The sequence below is a fragment of the Schistocerca cancellata genome, chromosome 10 (genome assembly GCF_023864275.1).
Source record: "Schistocerca cancellata isolate TAMUIC-IGC-003103 chromosome 10, iqSchCanc2.1, whole genome shotgun sequence".
Taxonomy (NCBI): domain Eukaryota; kingdom Metazoa; phylum Arthropoda; class Insecta; order Orthoptera; family Acrididae; genus Schistocerca; species Schistocerca cancellata.
Genome location: NC_064635.1, coordinates 85,453,131 through 85,474,069, shown reverse-complemented (window position 1 = coordinate 85,474,069; position 20,939 = coordinate 85,453,131). Strand labels below are relative to the sequence as shown.

The 20,939-nt window shown below is 44.4% G+C and overlaps 1 protein-coding gene across 1 annotated transcript in view; it reads left to right on the top strand.

Moving 5' to 3' along the window:
- The window catches only part of LOC126106148 (uncharacterized), a 155,868-nt gene that overhangs the window by 36,481 nt on the left and 98,448 nt on the right, over positions 1–20,939 (top strand). The window contains exon 2 of the mRNA XM_049912390.1: positions 8,494–8,854. Coding sequence (XP_049768347.1) covers positions 8,494–8,854 — 361 coding nt within the window. The remainder of the gene's footprint in view (positions 1–8,493; positions 8,855–20,939) is intronic.

The following is a 20,939-nucleotide window of genomic DNA, read 5'->3' as shown; positions in this document are numbered from 1 at the left end:
CGGGCTAATAATTATAGCCATTAGGATTAGAATGTTTTAGGCTGGTTAGCATCTCTAAGTACATGTCGCAAGAGGAGCTATTAATGCTTATTTTCTGCTGGGCAGCGGGTCAGGTGTTGAAGTGTGGATACATGGAGACAAAACGACGCGTCTGTAGTGACAGGTGTAGTCCACTCTGCAGTGCAGTTATGACCGTGCAAAACAGCACCAGGTTGTGAAGTCTGTGACGTGTTTGTGGGAAGAGAGTTCATGCGCGCAGCAAAAACAACCAACGTACTGGTGTGTGTACATATTTAGGTGCCATATGTAAAAAACAACAAATACCATATAAAGGGATACATCGGTGGCTGTCACCTCGTCTGTAGTGAGTGACAGGATGGGAACTGGGGTTGGCAGGAAGGCAATCTCGTATGGGCGAGGCGGTTCAGGGGACCGTTCGTGTTGAGCGGTAAGTCTGGGTTCGACACTAGTTTTCGCCTGCTATAGCTGATACACTTCAACATCCAGATGTGGCTAACGTCATTAAAACCTTCGAAGGTTATTGATTGGTAACGTAGATAAATTAGCACGTTGTGAATGCTTCACAGATGAGATATTGTAAAGGTGCGATAAGATGGCTGCCGGCTCCCAGGTCCAAAGGATTGATCCTTAAAAGTCGGCACCTTTCGAAGCACTTCGTGTCGACTGATACATGATTCACAGTTCTGCCACTCTCAGCGACTCGAAAACTGTGGGACTGTAACTGCCTCACGAATTATTGTTGTGTTGTCTCAGCGACTCGACGAGTAACTGATTAATACCAGTAACAGTACAGTGAAGAGCCAAAGAAACTGGTACACCTGCCTAACACCGTGTAGGGCCCCCGCGAGCACGCAGAAGTGCCGCAGCCCACCGTGGCATGGACTCGACTAATGTATGAAGTACCGCTGGAGGCAATTGAAACCATGAATCCCGCAGCGCTGTCCATAAATCCCTTAAGAGTACGACGGGTTGGAGATCTGTTCTGGACAGCGCGTTGCAAGGCATCACAGATATACTCAATAATGTTCATGTCTGGGGAGGTGTTTAAACTCAGACGAGTGTTCCTAGAGCCACTATGTAGCAATTCTCGACTTGTGGGGTGTCGCATTGTCCTGCTGGAATTGCCCAAGTCCGTCGGAATGCACAATAGACATGGATGGATGCAGGCGATCAGACAGGATGCTTACACATGTGTCACCTGTCAGAGTCGTATTTAGATGTATCAGGGTCCCATATCACTCCACCTGGGCACGCCCCACACCATTACAGAGCCTCGACCAGCTTCCTGATATTCGCGGTACACCCGTGAAATGGTCCTACGGGAAAATCCCCATTTCATCGCTACCTCGGAGATCCTGTGTCCCATCACTCGTGCGCCGACTATAACACTACGTTCAAACTCACGTAAATCTTGATAACCTGCCATTGTAGCACCAGTGACCGATCTAAGAACTGCGCCAGACACTTGTTGTCTTATATAGGCGTTGCCGACTGAAGCGCCATATTCTCCCTGTTTACATATACCTATATTTGAGTAAGCATGTCTATACCATTTTTTTGGCACTTCAGTGTAATTACATTGAATAATGCGTTTAACTATGACACACGGTCACAAATGTTTGCTAAATGTTCTGAATGTCATTTCTCTCCATTCATTGCATTGTACAACAGCATAATTTTATTTCATATTCCTTGCAAATATGTACCACATTTGAAGACGGCTCTCTCTATAAGGTGCATTCACCCATCTACGTTCCTTTCATTTGAAATTTATGCTATAGCAGCCAATAGGTACGAGGCACATACGCCTGTCATTGTCAGCACTGGAAGGCAAATAATACAACATTCTCCCTGGCACATTACCTAACGCAGGGCCGACCACGGCATTTCAGATTCCATTTGTGCAGGGGCGGACCAAGGCTCGGACTGTCTCGGTTTCATTCCTTCTCGAAAGTTCTGGGAACAGCGCCACATTTCATATAGTGATGCATTATAGCATTTTTCGATCGGCACAACACTCTTCAGTTCGACAGAATCGTGGTGTCAGCGCAGTTTACCCTTTGCTATTTGTTCGTGCTATTAAGGACGTTCACAGATCCCACAGCTATTTGCACCGAAAGACTCAGTCTAGCGACCTATCGTCACACGCATTTAAAAATGAGAGAGATGAGAAATTCCTATACATATTACGCACTAGAATAAGCAGCTTTAGGAAAGTATAATGACTTTTCTGGAGACTAGAAATCTACTCTGTAGGAATCAGGGTTTCGAAAAAGACGATCGTGTGAAACCCAGCTCGCGCTATTCGTCCACGAGACTCAGAGGGCCATAGACACGGGTTTACAGGTAGATGCCGTGTTTCTTGACTTCCGCAAGGCGTTCGATACAGTTGCCCACAGTCGTTTAATGATCAAAGTAAGAGCATATGGACTATCTAACCAATTGTGTGTTTGGATTGAAGAGTTCCTAGATAACAGAACGCAGCATGTCATTCTCAATGGAGAGAAGTCTTCCAAAGTAAGAGTGATTTCAGGTGTGCCGCAGGAGAGTGTCGTAGGACCGTTGCTATTCACAATATACATAAATTACCTTGTGGATGACATCGGAAGTTCACTGAGGCTTTTTGCAGATGATGCTGTGGTGTATCGAGAGGTTGTAACAGTGGAAAATTGTACTGAAATGCAGGAGGATCTGCAGCGAATTGATGCATGGTGCAGGAAATGGCAATTGAATCTCAATGTAGACAAGTGTAATGTGCTGCGAATACATAGAAAGATAGTCCCTTATCATTTAGCTACAAAATAGCAGGTCAGCAACTGGAAGCAGTTAATTCCATAAATGATCTGGGTGTAGGCATTAGGAGTGATTTGAAATGGAATGATCATATAATGTTGATTGTCGGTAAAGCAGATGCCAGACTAAGATTCATTGGAAGAATCCTAAGGAAATGCAATCCGAAAACAAAGGAAGTAGGTTACAGTACGCTTGTTCGCCGACTGCTTGAATACTGCTCACCAGTGTGGGATCCGTACCAGATAGGGTTGATAGAAGAGATAGAGAAGATCCAACGGAGAGCAGCGCGCTTCGTTACAGGATCATTTAGTAATCGCGAAAGCGTTACGGAGATGATAGATAAGCCCCAGTGGAAGACTCTGCAAGAGAGACGCTCAGTAGCTCGGTACGGGCTTTTGTTGAAGTTTCGAGAACATACCTTCACCGAGGAGTCAAGCGGTATATTGCTCCCTCCTACGTATATCTCGCGAAGAGACCATGAGGATATAGTCAGAGAGATTAGAGCCCACACAGAGGCATACCGACAATCCTCCTTTCCACGAGCAATACGAGACTGGAATGGAAGGGAGAACCGATAGAGGTTCTCAAGGTACCCTCAGCCACACACCGTCAGGTGGCTTGCGGAGTATGGATGTAGATGTAGATGTAAACGCACCAGAGAGCAATTCTGACGTTGAAGTTGATAATGGAAGCAAGACTAAAAAAAGAACGATTTGCCGACGTGGAAAAACCGTTCGACGATGTAAAATGGTGCAAGATGTTGAAAATTCTGAGAAAAATAGGGGTAAGCTATAGGGAGAGACGGGTAATATACAATATGTGTAAGAGCCAAGAGGGAATAATAACAGTGGACGACTAACAACGACTTGCTCGGATTAAAAAGGGTGTAAGACAGGTATGTAGCCTTTCTCCCCTACTGTTCAACCTGTACATCGAACAAGCAATGATGGAAATAAAAGGAAGTTTCAGGAGTGGAATTAAAATTCAAGATGAAAGGATATCAATGATACGATTCACTGATGACAGTGCTATCCTGAGTGAAAGTGAAGAAGAATTACATGATCTGCTGAATGGAATGAAGAGTGTAACCAGTACAGAATATGTAACAATTACTAAAAGGAAAGTTGCTACTCACCATATAGCGGAGACGCTGCGTCGCAGACACGCACAACAAAAAGACTCTCACAATAAAGCTTTCAGGTGTTAAGGCCTTCGTCAACAATAGACGACAGACATACATTCACACACACACACACACAACACTCACGCAAACGCAACTCGCACACACAACTGCAGTCTCAGGCAACTGAAACCACACTGCCTGGATTTTTCATTGTTTGACAGTACACAACATGGACTGGGAGTAAATCGAAGAGAAACGAAAGTAATGAGAAGTAGCAGAAATGAGAACAGCGAGAAACTTAACATCAGGATTGATGGTCACGAAGTTAAGGAATTCTGCTACCTAGGCAACAACTAACCAATGATGGACGGAGAAAGGAGGACATCAGAAGCAGACTAACAATGGCAAACAGGGCATTCCTCGACAAGAGAAGTCTACTAGTATCAAATATAGGCCTCGATTTGAGGAAAAAAATTCTGAGAATGTGCGTTTGGAGCACGGTATTGTCTGGCAGTGAAACATGGACTGTGGGAAAACCAGAATAGAAGAGAATCGAAGCATTTGAGATGTTGTGCTACAGACGAATATTGAAAATAATGTGGACTGATAAGGAGCGAATGAGGAGATTCTGCGCAGAATCTGAGAGGAATATGTGGAAAACACTGACAAGGAGAAGGGACAGGATGATAGGACATCTGTTAAGACATAAGGGAATGACGTACATGGTACTAGAGGGAGCTGTAGAGGGTAAAAAACTGTAGAGGAAGACAGAGATTGGACTACACCGCGCAAGTAATCGAGGACGTAGGTTGCAAGCTCTACTCTGAGATGAAGAGATTGGCGCAAGAGAGAAACTCGTGGTGGACCACATCAAACCAGTCAGAAGACTGAGGGGGGGGGGGGGGGGGGGTCAGTAAAGGAGGACCTCACCTTAATCACGAAAAACTTATCTGTAGGGTAACATCGTGTCCTCAGAACTTCACTGTTGGCACTACATCTGATGGCAGGCAGCGTCGTCCAGGCATTTGACAGACCCAAACACTCCAGTCGTACTCCTGCAGGGTAGAGCGTGACTTATAGTCCACATCACTCGCTTCCAATCATTCACTGTCCAAGGACGTCGCTGAACATTAATTCAGAAATGTTCGGCTTATTAGCGGGTGCTCCACCATTGTATCCCGTTCTTTTTAAATCCCCACGCACAGTCATTGTACCAGCTGGGATGCTGGTAGCATTTCGGAACACTCGAGCCATTTCTGCCACTAGTCACATGCGATTTTTTTACAGCCACCGTCCGCAATGCTCGACGATTTCTGCCCGTCAGTGCAAGAGAATAGCCTGCTCTTGCTTTACCTGTGATTGTTCGCTTTTACACCTATCGCATCACGACGGTCGAGTTGGGCAGCTTTAGAAGGGTTGAAACGTCCCTGATTGATTTTTTACTCAGGCGACATCCAATGATAAACACATGTTCGCAGTCACTGAACTCTTCTGACGGAGCCATTCAACTGTTACTCACTCTCTAGTGACAACACAATGTAGAGAAAAATAAGTGTAGAGGAAGACAGACATTGGAATACATCCAGCAATTAATGGAGGACGTAGGTTGCAAGTGCTACTCGGAGATGTAGGGGTTGGCACAAGAGAGAAATTCGTGATGTGCCACATCAAACCAGAGACTGATGACTCAAAAAACAGAAAAAAAGTGACGGGTGCTCCAAATTTGCTATTTTTTTTTAATCGTATGGCTAGGGCCCCCCGTCTGGCAGGCCGTTCGCCGGGTGCCGGTCTTTCAATTTGACGCCACTTCGGCGACCTGCAGTCGAGGAGGATGATGATGAGGACAAGACAAGACCCAGACCCTGGGCGGAGAAAGTTCCCTGACCCAGCCGGGAATCGAACCCGGGCCCAGAGGATTGACAATGCGTCACGCTGACCATTCAGCTACCGGGGGGCGGACAAGTATGCTATAAAACGACTTAACGATACCACGTAGAAAGAATTTAAAGATTTATTTGGTGACGAAAGAGTAAAGACTCACACCGACCGACAGATGGGATTCATTGCTATGTGCATCAAAAGCAGTTTGTGCTAAATTTGCAGGCACGGAGCACGTGAAGAAATTGGTGGTACGAATAGCAAAGTTTCTGAAGTTCATTCAGGGTGTCAGATGCGACAGTTTTCAGTGAAACTGAACGAAGATGGAAAGTTCATATATTACTGCAAAGTACGTTGGTTTAGTAAAGGGGCATGCCTCGTACGATTTTTCGATTTAAAACCCGCTATTGTTAAATTTCTGAAGGAAAAAGGAGTGCATCTGGAATGGATTTCGGATCTCGGATTTTAAGTGGACGTGACTGCACGCTGCCCACATTAAGACACTGCAAGGTGTTCTATATTGCTTTCGTGAGGTACTTTCCATGTCTTCGTAAAGAGTTTGTAAAATTGCTGCAGTATTTCGAGCGACATGTGTGTTTGAAAGAGGGTTTTTGCATTATGAAACTAAATAAGTCACGATTATGTGGCAACCTGAGTACGAAAATCTGTAAACTTCTCTGCTTCTGTCTGAATAATGACACTTTTTACCAGATAAAAATTATACGCATATCTTCATTGCATCAAAAATAATTCACCGTGGAGGGTAGCCACGCAGTCTAGGGCACATTGTCACGGTCCGCACGGCTCCACCCGTCGGAAGTTCGAGTCCTCCCTCGGGCATGGGTGTGTGTGTTGTCCACAGAGTAAGTTAGTTTAAGTTAGATTAAGTAGTGCGTAAGCTTAGGGACCTATGACCTAAACAGTTTGGCCCCATAAGATCTTACCACAAATTCAAAAATTTAAAACAAATCAACTATACTGAAAATTTGTTTCCTTTTGATCTATGTTGTTGAGAAATGTGAAATATGAGACAGAGCCTATGCAGTGTTGCTGCATGGCCACTTAAATGTGGCGCATTCGCAGTTTTCCCCTCTTCCCCGTCCTCATACTCTGACACAGTAGTGTGGCAGTGGGGGAAACGTGCAGCGAGGCTGAGCGCTCTGGCACTTGTGCCCAGGCACAGCCTGTGAGCTGAAATCTCGGCTGCCCCTGCTTTAATCTATTTGCTTCTCTGTGTTCACTTGCCTCATTACATTGTACTGTGTGATACACTACGTGATCAAAAGTATGCGGACACCTGCTTGTAAATGACTTACAAGATTGCGGTGCCCTCCTTCAGTAATGCTGGAATTCAGTACGGTGTTGGCCCACCCTTAGCCTTGATGACAGCTTCCACCCTCGCAGATATACCTTCAGTCAGGAGCTGGAAGGTTTCTTGGGGAATGGCAGCCCATTCTTCACGGAGTGCTACACTGATGAGAGGTATCAATGTCAGTTGGTGATGCCTGGCACGAAGTCGGCGTTCCAGAACATCCAAAAGGTGTTCTGTAGGATTCAGGCCAGGACTGTGTACAGGCAAGTCGATTACAGGGATGCTGTTGTCATGTAATCACTCCGCATCACGAAAAGGTGCTTCGATCGTGTTGAAAGATGCAATCGCCATCCTCGAATTCCTCTTCAGCAATGGGAAGCAAGAAGGTGCTTAAAACATCAGTGTAGGCCTGTGCTGTGATAGTGCCACGCAAAACAACATGGGGTGCAAGCCCCCTCCATGAAAAACAAAAAAAACAAAAAATTCAAATGTGTGTGAAATCTTATGGGACTTAACTGCTAAGGCCATCACCCCCTAAGCTTACACACTACTGAACCTAAATTATCCTAAGGACAAACACACACACTCATGCCCGAAGGAGGACTCGAACCTCCGCCGGAACCAGCCGCATGAAAAACACAACCATAACATAAGACCACTGCCTCCAAATTTTACTGTTGGCAATACATACGCTGGGGAGATGAAGTTCACCGGGCATTAGCCATACCGAGACCACAGCCTGCCATCGGATCGCCACATTGTGTACCGTGATTCGTCTCTCCACGCAACGTTTTTCCACTGTTCAATCGTCCAATGTTTACGCTCCTTACACCAAGCGAGACGTCCTTTGGCATTTACTGGCATGAAGTGTGGCTTATGAGCAGTCGCTCGACCACGAAATCCAAGTTTCCTCGCCTCCCACCTAACTGTCATAATTATTGCAGTGGATCCTGATGCAGTTTTGGATTCCTGTGTGATGATCTGTCTAGATGTCTGCCTATTACACCTTACGACCCTCTTCAACTGTCGGCGGTCTCTGTCAGTCAACAGACGAAGTCGGCCTGTACGCTTTTGTGCTGTTCGTGTCCCTTCACGTTTCCGCCTTACTATCACATCGGAAACAGTGGACCTAGGGATGCTTAAGAGTGTGGAAATCTCGCGTACAGATGTATGACACCCAATCGCCTGACCACGTTCGAAGTCCGTGAGTTCTGCGGGACATCCCATTCTGCTCTCTCACGTATGTTTTTGGGGGTGTCCGGATACTTTTGATCACATAGTGTACCAGGATCTCGCCGCAGGCATTGACAGCAAACGCTACTGCAGTGGCTGCAGCGAGATTGAGACCGGCGTTGCGTGTCTGCAGGCTCCAGCGTATCCATCCGGGTGTCCCCGGTGGGCCTGGTCTTCAAGGACGACCCCCCGGCGGCGTCGACCGGCGGCCGGCAGGAGCGGCTGGTGTCGCAGCCCCTCGGGGTACCGGCGCCGGTCTTCGTGAGCTCCGGGAAGCTGCTGGTGGCCGGCGACGCCTCGGCCAGCAAGGACTCCTCCGAGGACTGGTGGCGCCGCCAGAAGAGCGTCCTCAAGGTGGGCGCCGACGGCATCCCCGTGGTGCACGGCGTGCGCGTGCCCGACGACGAGTCCGACCGCTTCCAGACGTGGCGCAACGCGCGCGTCGTCGACAACGTGCTCGTGCCCAACGCCTGGGACGCCGCCAACCCTGCAAGGTAGGGCAGCCGACACCCCAGCCCGCCCCGTCACCATCCCCATAGTCCAGTAACGTCGCATCTCACCCATGCAAGACCCAGTCTCATCCAAAATTTTACCTCAAGTGTAAAACCTCCCCAAACATTCAAACTACACTATCTGCCCAATAGTATCTGGACACATTTCTCTTTAGTAGTCAGCCTTCTGAGAGGTTTTGATGCAGCGCGACACTAATTCCTCTCCTGCACCCAACTTTTCATCTCATAGTCGCAACTGTAGCCTACGTTCTCGATTATTTGCTGGACATATTCCAATCTCTGTCTTCGTCTACCAGTTTTTACCCTCTACAGGTCCCTCTAACCCTTTCAGACCCGATACGCACAATTGTGTGGGTGCGGTTTATTTGCGTTGCAGCATCATATTATTCCGCTATGCAGTTGAGTCCCTAGTCACACGAGTGTGCAGGAATCGCTGTTTCGTATACAACTCGATTTATATTGATATCTCGTTACAGACGCGAGATGTTGTGTCTTAATCTTTGGTAATTTTCAAGATGGCGAGTAGAAAGCATGTCTGTCGAGGTAAAAGGTTATTGTGCTTTATTTATTGCGTTTTGACATTTGGAAAAATGTGTTTGAGATTCCGAAAGGTGTACAGAAGTAAATAAAAATGTGTCCGCCACAATTATATGAATACTTTCATAGCTACAATGACTGTAACATCCACACGCACAATTGTGCGTGTTGGGACTATTTTACCGGCATATGATCGTTTTCAGTCGATGTTTGTGGTTACGATTCGGAACAGATTACGGAATAGATAAGTCATTTTACTATTGTATTTACGCATTATTTTCACAGTTCGTTTCTTTGTTTCGTTTTAGGGCTTACTGACGAGGAAATTCTAGCCATATTAGATGACTCTGAATTGGAAGTCTTCAGTAGTGATGGCGAATTGTTAGATACAACTTGCACTCTTTCAACAATCAAACCTAGACTTGGAGAAAGCTCTGAATCTTCTGACGAGGAGGAAAATTGTAACAGTGCTTCTGCAACAATACTACTAGTTGCTCCAGAAGTTCAGGACAATTTTCCCAGTCAACACAGTAGAAAGAATTCTAAAAAAAACAGTGGAAACACATCGTCGTTTGTCCACTTGGAGAAAAAGACCATTCACCTCCAAAATTTTTGCGCACTCAGAGAATGAGGTAGGACAGGAAATTCAAACTCCAATGAGCTATTTCAGTGAGTACTACCCAGAAGATTTTTTTCAGTTACCATCTGACTGCACTAGCAGTTACTACTTTTCGAAGAAAGGGAAGTTGCTTCATACAAATCCTCAAGAGATAAAAAAGTTGTACGGCATGCATGTACTTATGGGATGCATTAGATATCCTTGTACACGTATGTACTGGCAGAAGTCATTGCGTATGCCAACTATTGTAGATTGTATGCCTAGAGGCAGGGTCTTCACTCTTAGAACAGCACTGCATGTTGTGGACACTAACAACATTCCACGTGAATCAGAAACTAATAGATTGTGGAAAGTACAACGTGCAATTAATGTGGTACACTGTGATTGTTTGAGATTTCCACGCCCCTCTGAAAATGATTATGCCATTTATGATCAAATGGTACCATTTACTGGACGCTGCACATTGTCTCAGTATGTTCCAAACAAACCGCGCCCTTTAGGAATTGCCGGCCGCGGTGGTCTAGCGGTTCTGGCGCTGCAGTCCGGAACCGCGGGACTGCTACGGTCGCAGGTTCGAATCCTGCCTCGGGCATGGGTGTGTGTGATGTCCTTAGGTTAGTTAGGTTTAAGTAGTTCTAAGTTCTAGGGGACTTATGACCTAAGATGTTGAGTCCCATAGTGCTCAGCGCCATATGAACCTTTAGGAATTGAAAACTTTGTTTTGGCAACAACGAAAGGTTTAGTACTTGATTTTGAATTCTGTCAAGGTAAATCAACTCCTCTGCCAGATGTTGGCCTTGGTCTTGGATCATCTGTAATACTTTGCCTTGCTCAAAAATTACCTCAAGGTGCAATACTATATTTTGACAGATATTTGACAGCTTTGCCATTATTGCAACAGTTACTTCACCTAGAGCTGGAAGGAACAGGAACCATAATGAAAAACAGAGTGATATCAGTTCACCTGACAGAAGAAAACATCATTTCATCCACATCGACGCGCAAGTCGCCGAAGTGGCGTGAAATCGAAAGACCTGCACCCGGCGAACGGTCTACCCGACGGGACGCCCCTAGTCACACGACATTTACATTTTGACTGGTCTGCACATTTTCGAGCTGCTTTTCATCATTCCATTCTGGTGAGCGCCACAGAAAAGACTGAAGAGAGGAGATATGGAAGAATTCTGCAGGGACGATGATAAAATAGTCATTGTGCAGTGGAAAGATTCAAAAGCTGTGACCCTTGCCTCTACTTGTACAGGATGTGAACCTGTAAGCAATGTTGAGAGATGGAGTAAACCAGAAAAGAAGTACATCTTAGTGCCATGTCCTGCAGTCGTAGTAAAGTACAACCTGTGTATGGGAGGAGTGGACCTCTGCGATCAAATGATAGAGACCTCCAGGATTTTCTTGAAGACAAAACAGTGGACTTTAAAAGTTTTGATTCATTTACTTGCGTCAATTCCTAGTTGCAATACAAAGTTGAATGCGAAGCCAATAAAGTACAAAAGAAAAACATCTTAGATCTTGGATTCCGACAAGTGATTGGGGAAGCGCCAATTCAACTCGTTGCTGCAGGCAAAAAAATTGCAAGAAGAGGACGAGAACAAGATGTCTGAAGTGTAATATTTATTTGTGTTTGTCAAAAGACAGTAATTGCTTTCGTGAATATCACTGCAAGAAATGACACATATATATGTAAAATAATCCCAATCCACACAATCGTGTGGGTTCAAAATTTGTATCAAAAATAAAAAATAAAATTTTCTAAGCAATTGGTCCACGATTCTATATTTCTTTTAGTTACAAAAATGCATTTATTTCAAAATTTTCATTTCGAGTTTTGGTGGGGGTCTGAAAAGGCTAATACCACAGAATTATTCCCTGATGTCTTATCAGATTTCCTATCATTTTATCCCTTCTTCTTGTCATTTTTCTCGATATGTTCCCTTCCTCGTCCATTTTGCCTCATCATTCTTCACCTTATCAGTCTTCCTAACAGTCTTCTGTAGCACCGCATCTCAGAGGCTACGATTCTCCGCTTTTTCGGTTTTCCCACAGTCCGTGTCTCACTACCATATAATGCTGTGCTCTAAACGTACATTCTCAGAAATTTCGTCCTCAAATTGAGACCTACATTTGATACTAGCAGACTTCTCTTGGTCAGGAATCCCTTTTTCCAAGTGCTACATTGCTTTTTGTTTCCTTCTTGCTCCGTCCATCATGGTTTATTTTTTTTGCCTAGGTAGCAGATTTCCTTAGCTTCATCTGCTTCACGATCTCCAGTCCTAATGTTAAGTTTCTTGCTGTTCTCATTTCTGCTACTCCTATACTACTTTCCTCTTTCTTCGATTTAGTCGAATTCCTTACTCTGTACTCATTATACTTTTCATTCCACTCAGCAGTCCTGTATTTCTTCATCTCTTTCACTCACGATAGCAATATCATCTCGAATCTTATCATTGATTACCTTCCACCCCTAATTGAAGCTTTCTTTTATTTCCCACACTCCTTCTTCTGTGTGTAGATTGAACAGTAGGGGCGAAAAACTTCGTCCCTTTCTTACTCACTTTTTAATCCAAGCAGTCGTTCTTGGTCGTCCACTCTTATTATTCTCTCTTGTTCATGTACATATTGTGTGTTAACCGTCTCTCCCTATAGCTTATCCCTATTTTTCTCAGAATTTCGAACATCTTGCACCATTTTACATTGTCTAATGCTTTTTCTTGTATAACAATCCCTATGAACGTGTTTTGATTTTTCTTTAATCTTGCTTCCATTATCAACTGCAACGTACGAATTGTCTCTCTGGTGCCTTTACCTTTTCTAAAGGCAAACCGTCGTATCCTCATTCCTTACCTTAACAGTCCACCTAAATTTCACCATATATCTGTAGCATCATATCTCAAATGCTTCGGTTCTCTTCTGTTCCAGTTTTCGCACAGTCCATGATTCACTACCATACAATGCTGTGCTCCAAACGTACATTCGCAGAAATGTCTTCCTCAAATTAAGACCTATATTTGATACTAATAGACTTCTCTTGGCCACGAACGCCCTTTTTGCCAATGCTAGTCTGCTTTTGATGTCCTCCTTGCCCCGTCCGTCGCTGGTTATTTTGCTGTGTAGGTAGCAGAATTCCGTAACTTCATCTACTTCGTAACCACCAATCCTGATGTTAAGTTTCTCGCTGTTCTCATTTCTGTTACTTCTCATTACTTTCGTCTTTCCTCGATTTACTCTCAGTCCATATTCTGTACTAATTAGACTGTTCATTCTATTCAGCGCATCATGTAATTCTTCTTCACTTTCACTCAGAATAGCAATGTCATCAGCGAATGGTATCATTGATACCCTTTCACCTTGAATTTTAATTCCACTGCTGAACCCTTCTTTTATTTCCATCATTGCTTGTTCGACGTCCGGATTGAACAGTAGGGGCGACAGACTACAACCCTGCCTTACACTCTTTTTAATCCGAACACTTCGTTCTTGGTCTTCCAATTTTATTGTTCCCTCTTGCTTTTTGTAAGTCTTTCCTTATTGGTTTCTCATATTTTGCGAACATCCTGCACAGTTTTACATAGTCTAACGCTTTTTCGAGATCGACAAATTCTATAAACGCGGCTTGATTTTTCTCCACTGTTGCCCTCATTATCAAACAGATCGTCACAGTTACCTCTCTGGTGCCTTGACCTTCCCTACAGGCAACTAATCGTCATCTAACAGATCCCTAGTTTTCCTTTACGGTGTTCTGTACATTATTCTTGTCGGAAAGTTGGATGCACTGAGTTCTTAGGCCGTGCGAAAATTGTCAGCTCTTGCAATATTCTAGATTTAGCGGATGACATTTTTCCGAAAGTTTTGTTGCCACTTCCCCGAAATATTTTAGAAATTCCGATGCAATGTTATCTATCCCTTCTGCCTTATTTGATCTTGGCTGGCCCAAAGCTCTTTTAAATTTTGATTCTAATACTGCATCCCCTGTCTCTTCTCTGTCGATTCCTATTTGCTGTTACTGCTTCTCCATTGATAGCATAATATTCGCTGCCCCCTTTTAGGCTGGCAGGACGCCATCTCGCCATCAGACAAGTCTTCTCCCTTGTATAGGCCTTCAGTGTACTCTGTCCAGCTAACCACCTATTAGTGGATGTTGTGTTGTAGTGTATTAAACCAGGGACCTAGAAACGACGGAGTGGCTTCGTCCCACCGTAGCCCTCAGTGATTCACAACCCCACTACAGGCCAGAGCAGTCCACCCACCCCACCGCCGCCCCACACCGAACCCAGGTTTATTGTGCGCGGTTCAGCCCCCAGTGGAGCCCCCCCCCCCCCCTACGCCAGGAACGTCTCATACAAGATGAGAGTAACCCCAAATGTTTCGTGGTAGAGTAATTATGGTGTATGCGTACCTGGAAACAGTGTTTGCACAGCAATCGCCGACATAGTGTAACTGAGGCGGAATAAGGGGAACCAGCCCGGTTTCACCGATGTAGATGGAAAACCGCCTTGAAAACATCCACAGGCTGGCCGGAACACCGGACCTCGACAATAATCCGCCGGGCGGATGCGTGCCAGGGACCGGCACGAGTTCCCGCCCGGGAAGCAGCGCGTTAGATGGCGCGGCCAGCCATGCGGACTTAGTAGACATTAGTATCTGGTGGTCTACCCAGTGCCATTATGACGTCTTGTACCCTATAGCAGACGCTTTCAGTCAAGTGTCTCAATGTGTTTAGAGCAATCGTAGCCTGTTCTTACTGAAGAGCCCGAATCTGACACGTTAGTGGTGTTAGGTGGTGGAATCCAGAGCGAAGTCGACGACCTAACTCATCCCAGATGTTGGGTGGTGGGATCCAGAGCGAAGTCGACGACCTAACTCATCCCAAATGTGTTCCGTGGGGTTCAGGTCTGGTCTCTGAGCAGGTCTGTCGATTTCAGAGATGTTACTGGCAACAAAGCATTGCCTCACATATACCACTTTATGAGAGGGTGCACTGTGATGCTGATAGAAAGAATCTTCGTCCCTGAACTATTCCGCTACTGTATACAGTACACAATACTGAAAAAGTGTTCCTATCCTTCCACGTTTACTGTGTTCTGGACCGCAACTAGGCGACTGCACCATAACCGTTAAGAACAACTCCATACCTCCCCCATACTTCACTGTTGTCAGAACAGTGATTGCAGTAAGGTTCTCCAGACATTCACCAGATCCAGACCCATCCATCACACTGCTACAGTATGTAGCGCAATTGATCACTCCAAATCGTTTCCAGACAATTACTGTCTACTAGCCTACCCACGCGAAGTGGCCACACAGTTAGAGGTGCCACGTCACGGATTGCACGGCCCCTCCCACAGGAGGTTCGAGTCCTCCCTCGGGCATGGGTGTGTGTATTGTTCTTAGCATAAGTTAGTTTAAATAGTGTGTAAGTCTAGGGACTGATGACCTTATCAGTTTGGTCCCTGTTTCTGGAGTCGGAAGGCATGCTGGTCCCCAGCATGAATCCGCCTGGCGGATTGGTTTCAAGGTCCAGTGTGCTGGTCAGTCTGTGGATGGTTTTTAAGGCGCTTATCAATCTACTTTGGCGAAAGCGGGCTGGGTCCCCTTATTCCGCCTCAGTTGCACTGTGCCAGCGATTGCTGCACAAACACTGTCCATGCAAATATTTGGGGTTACACTCGTATAAGACGCTCCCAAGGGGGCGGGGAAGGGGGGGGGGAGGGTGTAGTCCACTGGGGGCCGAACCGCACAATGACCCTGGGTTCTGTGTGGGGCGGTGGTGGGGTGGGTGGACTGCTGTGGTCTGAACCACTGAGGGCTATGACGGGATGAAGCCTCTCCATGGTTTCTGGATCCCTGGTTTAATACATACATACATACAGTCTACTGGTGTTCCTCTTAGACGACCTCAAGCGTTGCTTAGCATTGATTACAGAAGTGTGTGGCTTAAGAGGAGGTCCTCGACCATTATATCCCCTTCTTCTTAACTTCCTATGCACAGTCATCGCTGAATTGCTGGTAGCACTTCAGAACTCACGAGTGATTCCTTCCACTGATCGCACCACCCAATGCTCGACGGTCCCTGCCCATCACTACACAAGGTCTCCTTGGTCTTGATTTAGCTGTGGTTGGTCCTTCCCATTTGCCGGCCGCGGTGGCCGAACGGTTCTAGGTGCTTCATTCTGGGACCACGCGATTGCTACAGTCGCAGGTTCGAATCCTTCCTCGGGTATGGATATGTGTGTTGTCCTTAGGTTAGTTAGGTTTAAGTGGTTCTAACTCTAGGGGACTGATGACCTCAGATGTTAAGTCGTATAGTGCTTAGAGCCATTTGAACCATTTCTTTGCTGTTACTTCTTCTCCACTGACAGCATAATATTCCCCGCCTCTTTTTATGCTGGCAGGACGTTGAATGAATGTCTGATCTGTGCAATGGGTACTGAACTCGAATTTTCGTGTTGCGTGTTGTAAGTGCAAGTGATGATTTTACTCTGTGTTATAGTTAGCAAACTTTTACAGTAATTGATTGGGCAATGCAACTCCCAATACCAATAAAGAAATAGAGTCACTCCCCTTTGGCAGTGAATCAACTGGCCCTGTTCAAAACTGATAACTTTGGTCCCTGTGCACATCCCAAATAAATTAAATTGTCTTACTTCTAAAGCAGCAACGGAGTAACGCGTTATATTGTGGTCTCGCATTAAAAAAGAAATATAAATATGCTAGCTACAGGCACAGCAGTGTGCACTGCTGGCCATTATACTTGAAATGCACATGTAATTCATTTCCTGATAAACGAGAACATATAAGAAAATTCAATTTCTTTAAGAAATATGTCCTGGACAGGGAGGCGGTACTGATTATGTTTAATTACTAAGTTTCTTAGCAAAATTATATTGCAAGTTAAGTTTGTCTTCTGAAAAACATCTGACAATTGAAGTTACATTACTCACAACTGATTCACAATCAATGAGATTTAAACAGCACGTATTATTTGGCTTCACTAATCCAACAGTGACAGCAAAGGACCTGGAAGAGCAGTTGAACTGAATGGGCAGTGTCTTGAAAGGAGGATATAATATGAACATCAACAAAAGCAAAACGAGGATAATGGAATGTATTAGAATTAAGTCGGGTGATACTGACGGAATTAGATTAGGAAATGAGACACTTAAAGTAGTAAAGGAGTTTTGCTATTCGGGGATCAAAATAACTGATGATGGTCGAAGTAGAGAGGATATAAAATGTAGACTGGCAATGGCAAGGAAAGCGTTTCTGAAGAAGAAAAATTTGTTAACATCGAGTGTAGATTTAAGTGTCAGGAAATCGTTTCTGAAAGTATTTGTATGGAGTGTAGCCATGTATGGAAGTGAAACATGGACGATAAATAGTTTGGACAAGAAGAGAATAGAAGCTTTTGAAATGTGGTACAGAAGAATGCTGAAGATTAGATGGGTAGATCACGTAACTAATGATGAAGTATTGAATAGAATTGGGGAGAAGAAGAGTTTGTGGCACAACTTGACAAAGAGAAGGGATCGGTTGGTAGGACATGTTCTGAGGCATCAAGGGATCACCAATTTAGTATTGGAGGACGGCGTGGAGGGTATAAATCATAGAGGGAGACCAAGAGATGAATACACTAAGCAGATTCAGAAGGTTGTAGGTTGCAGTAGGTACTGGGAGATGAAGAAGCTTGCACAGGATAGAGTAGCATAGAGAGCTGCATCAAACCAGTCTCGGGACTGAAGAACACAACAACAATCCAACATTAACTCAGATCATCAAATTACATATGGCTCTATTAACAAATCTTAGATACGTTACAAAAGTGAAATATCGAACTAGCCTTTCTATCAAAACAGTTCACGTACATTCTGGGGTTACTCAACAATTGCAAATCATCATCCAACTTGTCTATACTAACTCGCTGGCAAAAACAGAAATCGTAATGATTTAACATCTTTACCTTGGTTGCATGAAGACTTCTTCTCCCATGTTCAACAATACTGAAATACCTACATTAATCTAACAGTTGGTGACTTCATACAGCACACTACGAAGACTGCCTACTCCGTCGTCTTTCCCTCACAGACAGCTACCTACAACCGTGCGCCAAGCGCTGCCTTACTCCAACACTATCAGTACCTCTGAGTCTGCGATATAAAACCTATCAAAGACATACATCGTTTACAAAATCATATTCGGATGCCACATACAAACGTGCCCCAGTTTTATCCTTTCACTGGTACACTGGGGTTTAGACTGAATGGCTCTGCATGTGAGGGTTTAAATGGTCCTCAGCTGCTTGTGAGTAAGATGTGTAACTTACAATATGCCTTACATGGGATTATGAATAGTATCAGCATTTAGAAGTGTCGAGTAAGGGAACTGTGTCTGGTCATTCAGTACTGAGCTTGGGCTTATAGATATACCGGTACGTTTTTAATTTGCATTATTCAAGATAGTTTATCTTCCTTCCTTTATGGATGTGATGTAACACTTCATACATCATCTTGTAATTACGGCGTTCTTTATACAGGTCGTCTGCAAAAGCAGAGTCACCTAAGTTTCCAACCCCTGTGGTGTTCCTTCAGGAGGGTGCATATTGCCCTGCCAGACTGACCGATATGGAATTTTCCACAGATATTCCACTCTTTTCCAAAGCTGGAGTGCTGCCTTAACCATTGGGCAAAAAGTGCCAGTGTTATGCACATAGCCGGCCGCTGGTGGTCGAGCGGTTCTAGGCGCTTCAGCCTGGAACCGCGCGACCGCTACGGTCGCAGGTTCGAATCCTGCCTCGGGCATGGATGTGTGTAATGTCCTTAGGTTGGGTAGCTTTAAGTAGTTCTAAGCTCTAGGGGACTGATTACCTCAGATGTTAAGTCCCATAGTGCTCAGAGCCATTTGAACCATTTTTTTGTTATGCACATAAAATGATGTTTTCCTGGTTTTAAGCTTTCTGGCACATCCAGTGAGACTTTTTCTGAGTACAGAATTGTACATTTTATTGCGTTCTTGACATGGTTAAGAACAGGGTAAAGAAGAGAGTACACCTGTTGTTTCTCCTTTTAGTGACTTATATAGTCCATTGAGATCGGAGGATAGCCATTGTTTGATGTCATTTGTTTTATTGTATTTAATATCATTTTGAAGTTGTCTTCACTCATGGGGATGGATATGAGGCGATGTATCATTGAATGAAAGGCTGCATGTTTATGGGTCACTGTGTGTTGAGAATAGGACGTTGTTACCATATCTATGGTGGTAAAATCCGTATAAATCTTAAAAGGATAAATACGCTCACTGATTTAAAAAAAATGGTTCAAATGGCTCTGAGCACTATGGGACTTAACAGCTGTGGTCATCAGTCCCCTAGAACTTAGAACTACTTAAACCTAACTAACCTAAGGACATCACACACGTCCATACCCGAGGCAGGATTCGAACCTGCGACCGTAGCAGTCCACTGATTTCAGTAAGGACACTTGTCTAGTAGAAAATTGTTTCCGTTTCAACGGCAGAAAGTAGAAACAGTTGGATGGTCATGTTATGGGATCCCCTCACAGTCCAGTCCTTGCTGAAATCTTCACAGACAGTTTTATAATACAGTTTTTGGACAATAATCCGCTCTCTTCCAAGGTTTTATACTGGCTTAGGCTGCTATAATTCCTCTCGTTGTGTTAAAAAAAAATACTTTTTGTGATCACAGCTGCTTCACTTACCTGCTTAATCTCACTAGTATAACTTATCTGTTTATAATTTAGGACCTGTTAAAGACAAGATTAATTTGTCCAGACACATCTTTGGAACATACCACCAACGTTTGTTGTTCAATTTTTTTATGTACAACTGTTGTAATTTGCCTACAGTTCAATAGTTGAAGTGTCACATATTTTAGCTTAGCTAAATAATCTTACATCGTATTTCCACTGAAATAATTCCTTTGCTTTATTCCTATTTCTAACATTAACATTTTTCATCTCTGGAAATGGAGATACTCTGTAGTTTAAAATCTTTGACCCACCAAAATTTCACTGCACCACACACTTAGCTTTGTACCTGATGATGGCGTAACAGCCGAAAATCGGTTCGTGGCCCAAATAATAAATATTGTAGAATGTTACACCTGCGTTGTGTGCGTTTCTTTCATAATATATAAAACATGCCAACCATTTCCGACAGGTGTGTACAACATCGATGACATATTGACAGAAGAGAACTCGAGAAATGTGCAATTGCTGATCACAGCGTCACAAACAAACACAAAATACTATTTGATGAAACAAAAGTTTTGTCCCTGGATCATACATACTTGGGTTCTCTAGTGTAAGGAGGCTGTACAAATAAGAATATTAGAGGAGAACTTCAACCTTGACGGTGCACTTGATCTTAGCAGTGCATGGAAGCGAGCTCTCGATACAGAGAAGTGCCAGAGATATTCGCCGCAATGTTTTCGCTAGTACAGGAGCGGTGCCGCTAAAAGAGCAGGCGTTGACAGCACATACGACAGCATTACGTCATTATCGACCAACCAGAGGCGGTCTGAGGGCTGCATGGAGGCACCTCAGCAGCAGTTTTGACAGTCTGTTGCTCCTGACGAAGACGGTGGAGATAATCGTCGAAAGCTCGAGGTTTACTCTGAACTGAAGCAGCAAGAAGTCCGAGAATGTTATGTGCCAGCGGGTGCTTATAATTAAACTTTCCCTATTTAACACGTTATAACACGGAAACTAATTCCCGTGCGAGTACCAAACTTCGTAGCATTAATGTCAAGGACATGGAAAAGCGAAATAACGCAGAATAATTAAATTGAAACACTTTTAATATGCCAGAGTCCTAACGGCAATCAAAACAATGGACAAAGTGCTCCGAAGAAAGCAAAGACCATGTCAGCTGACGATATGA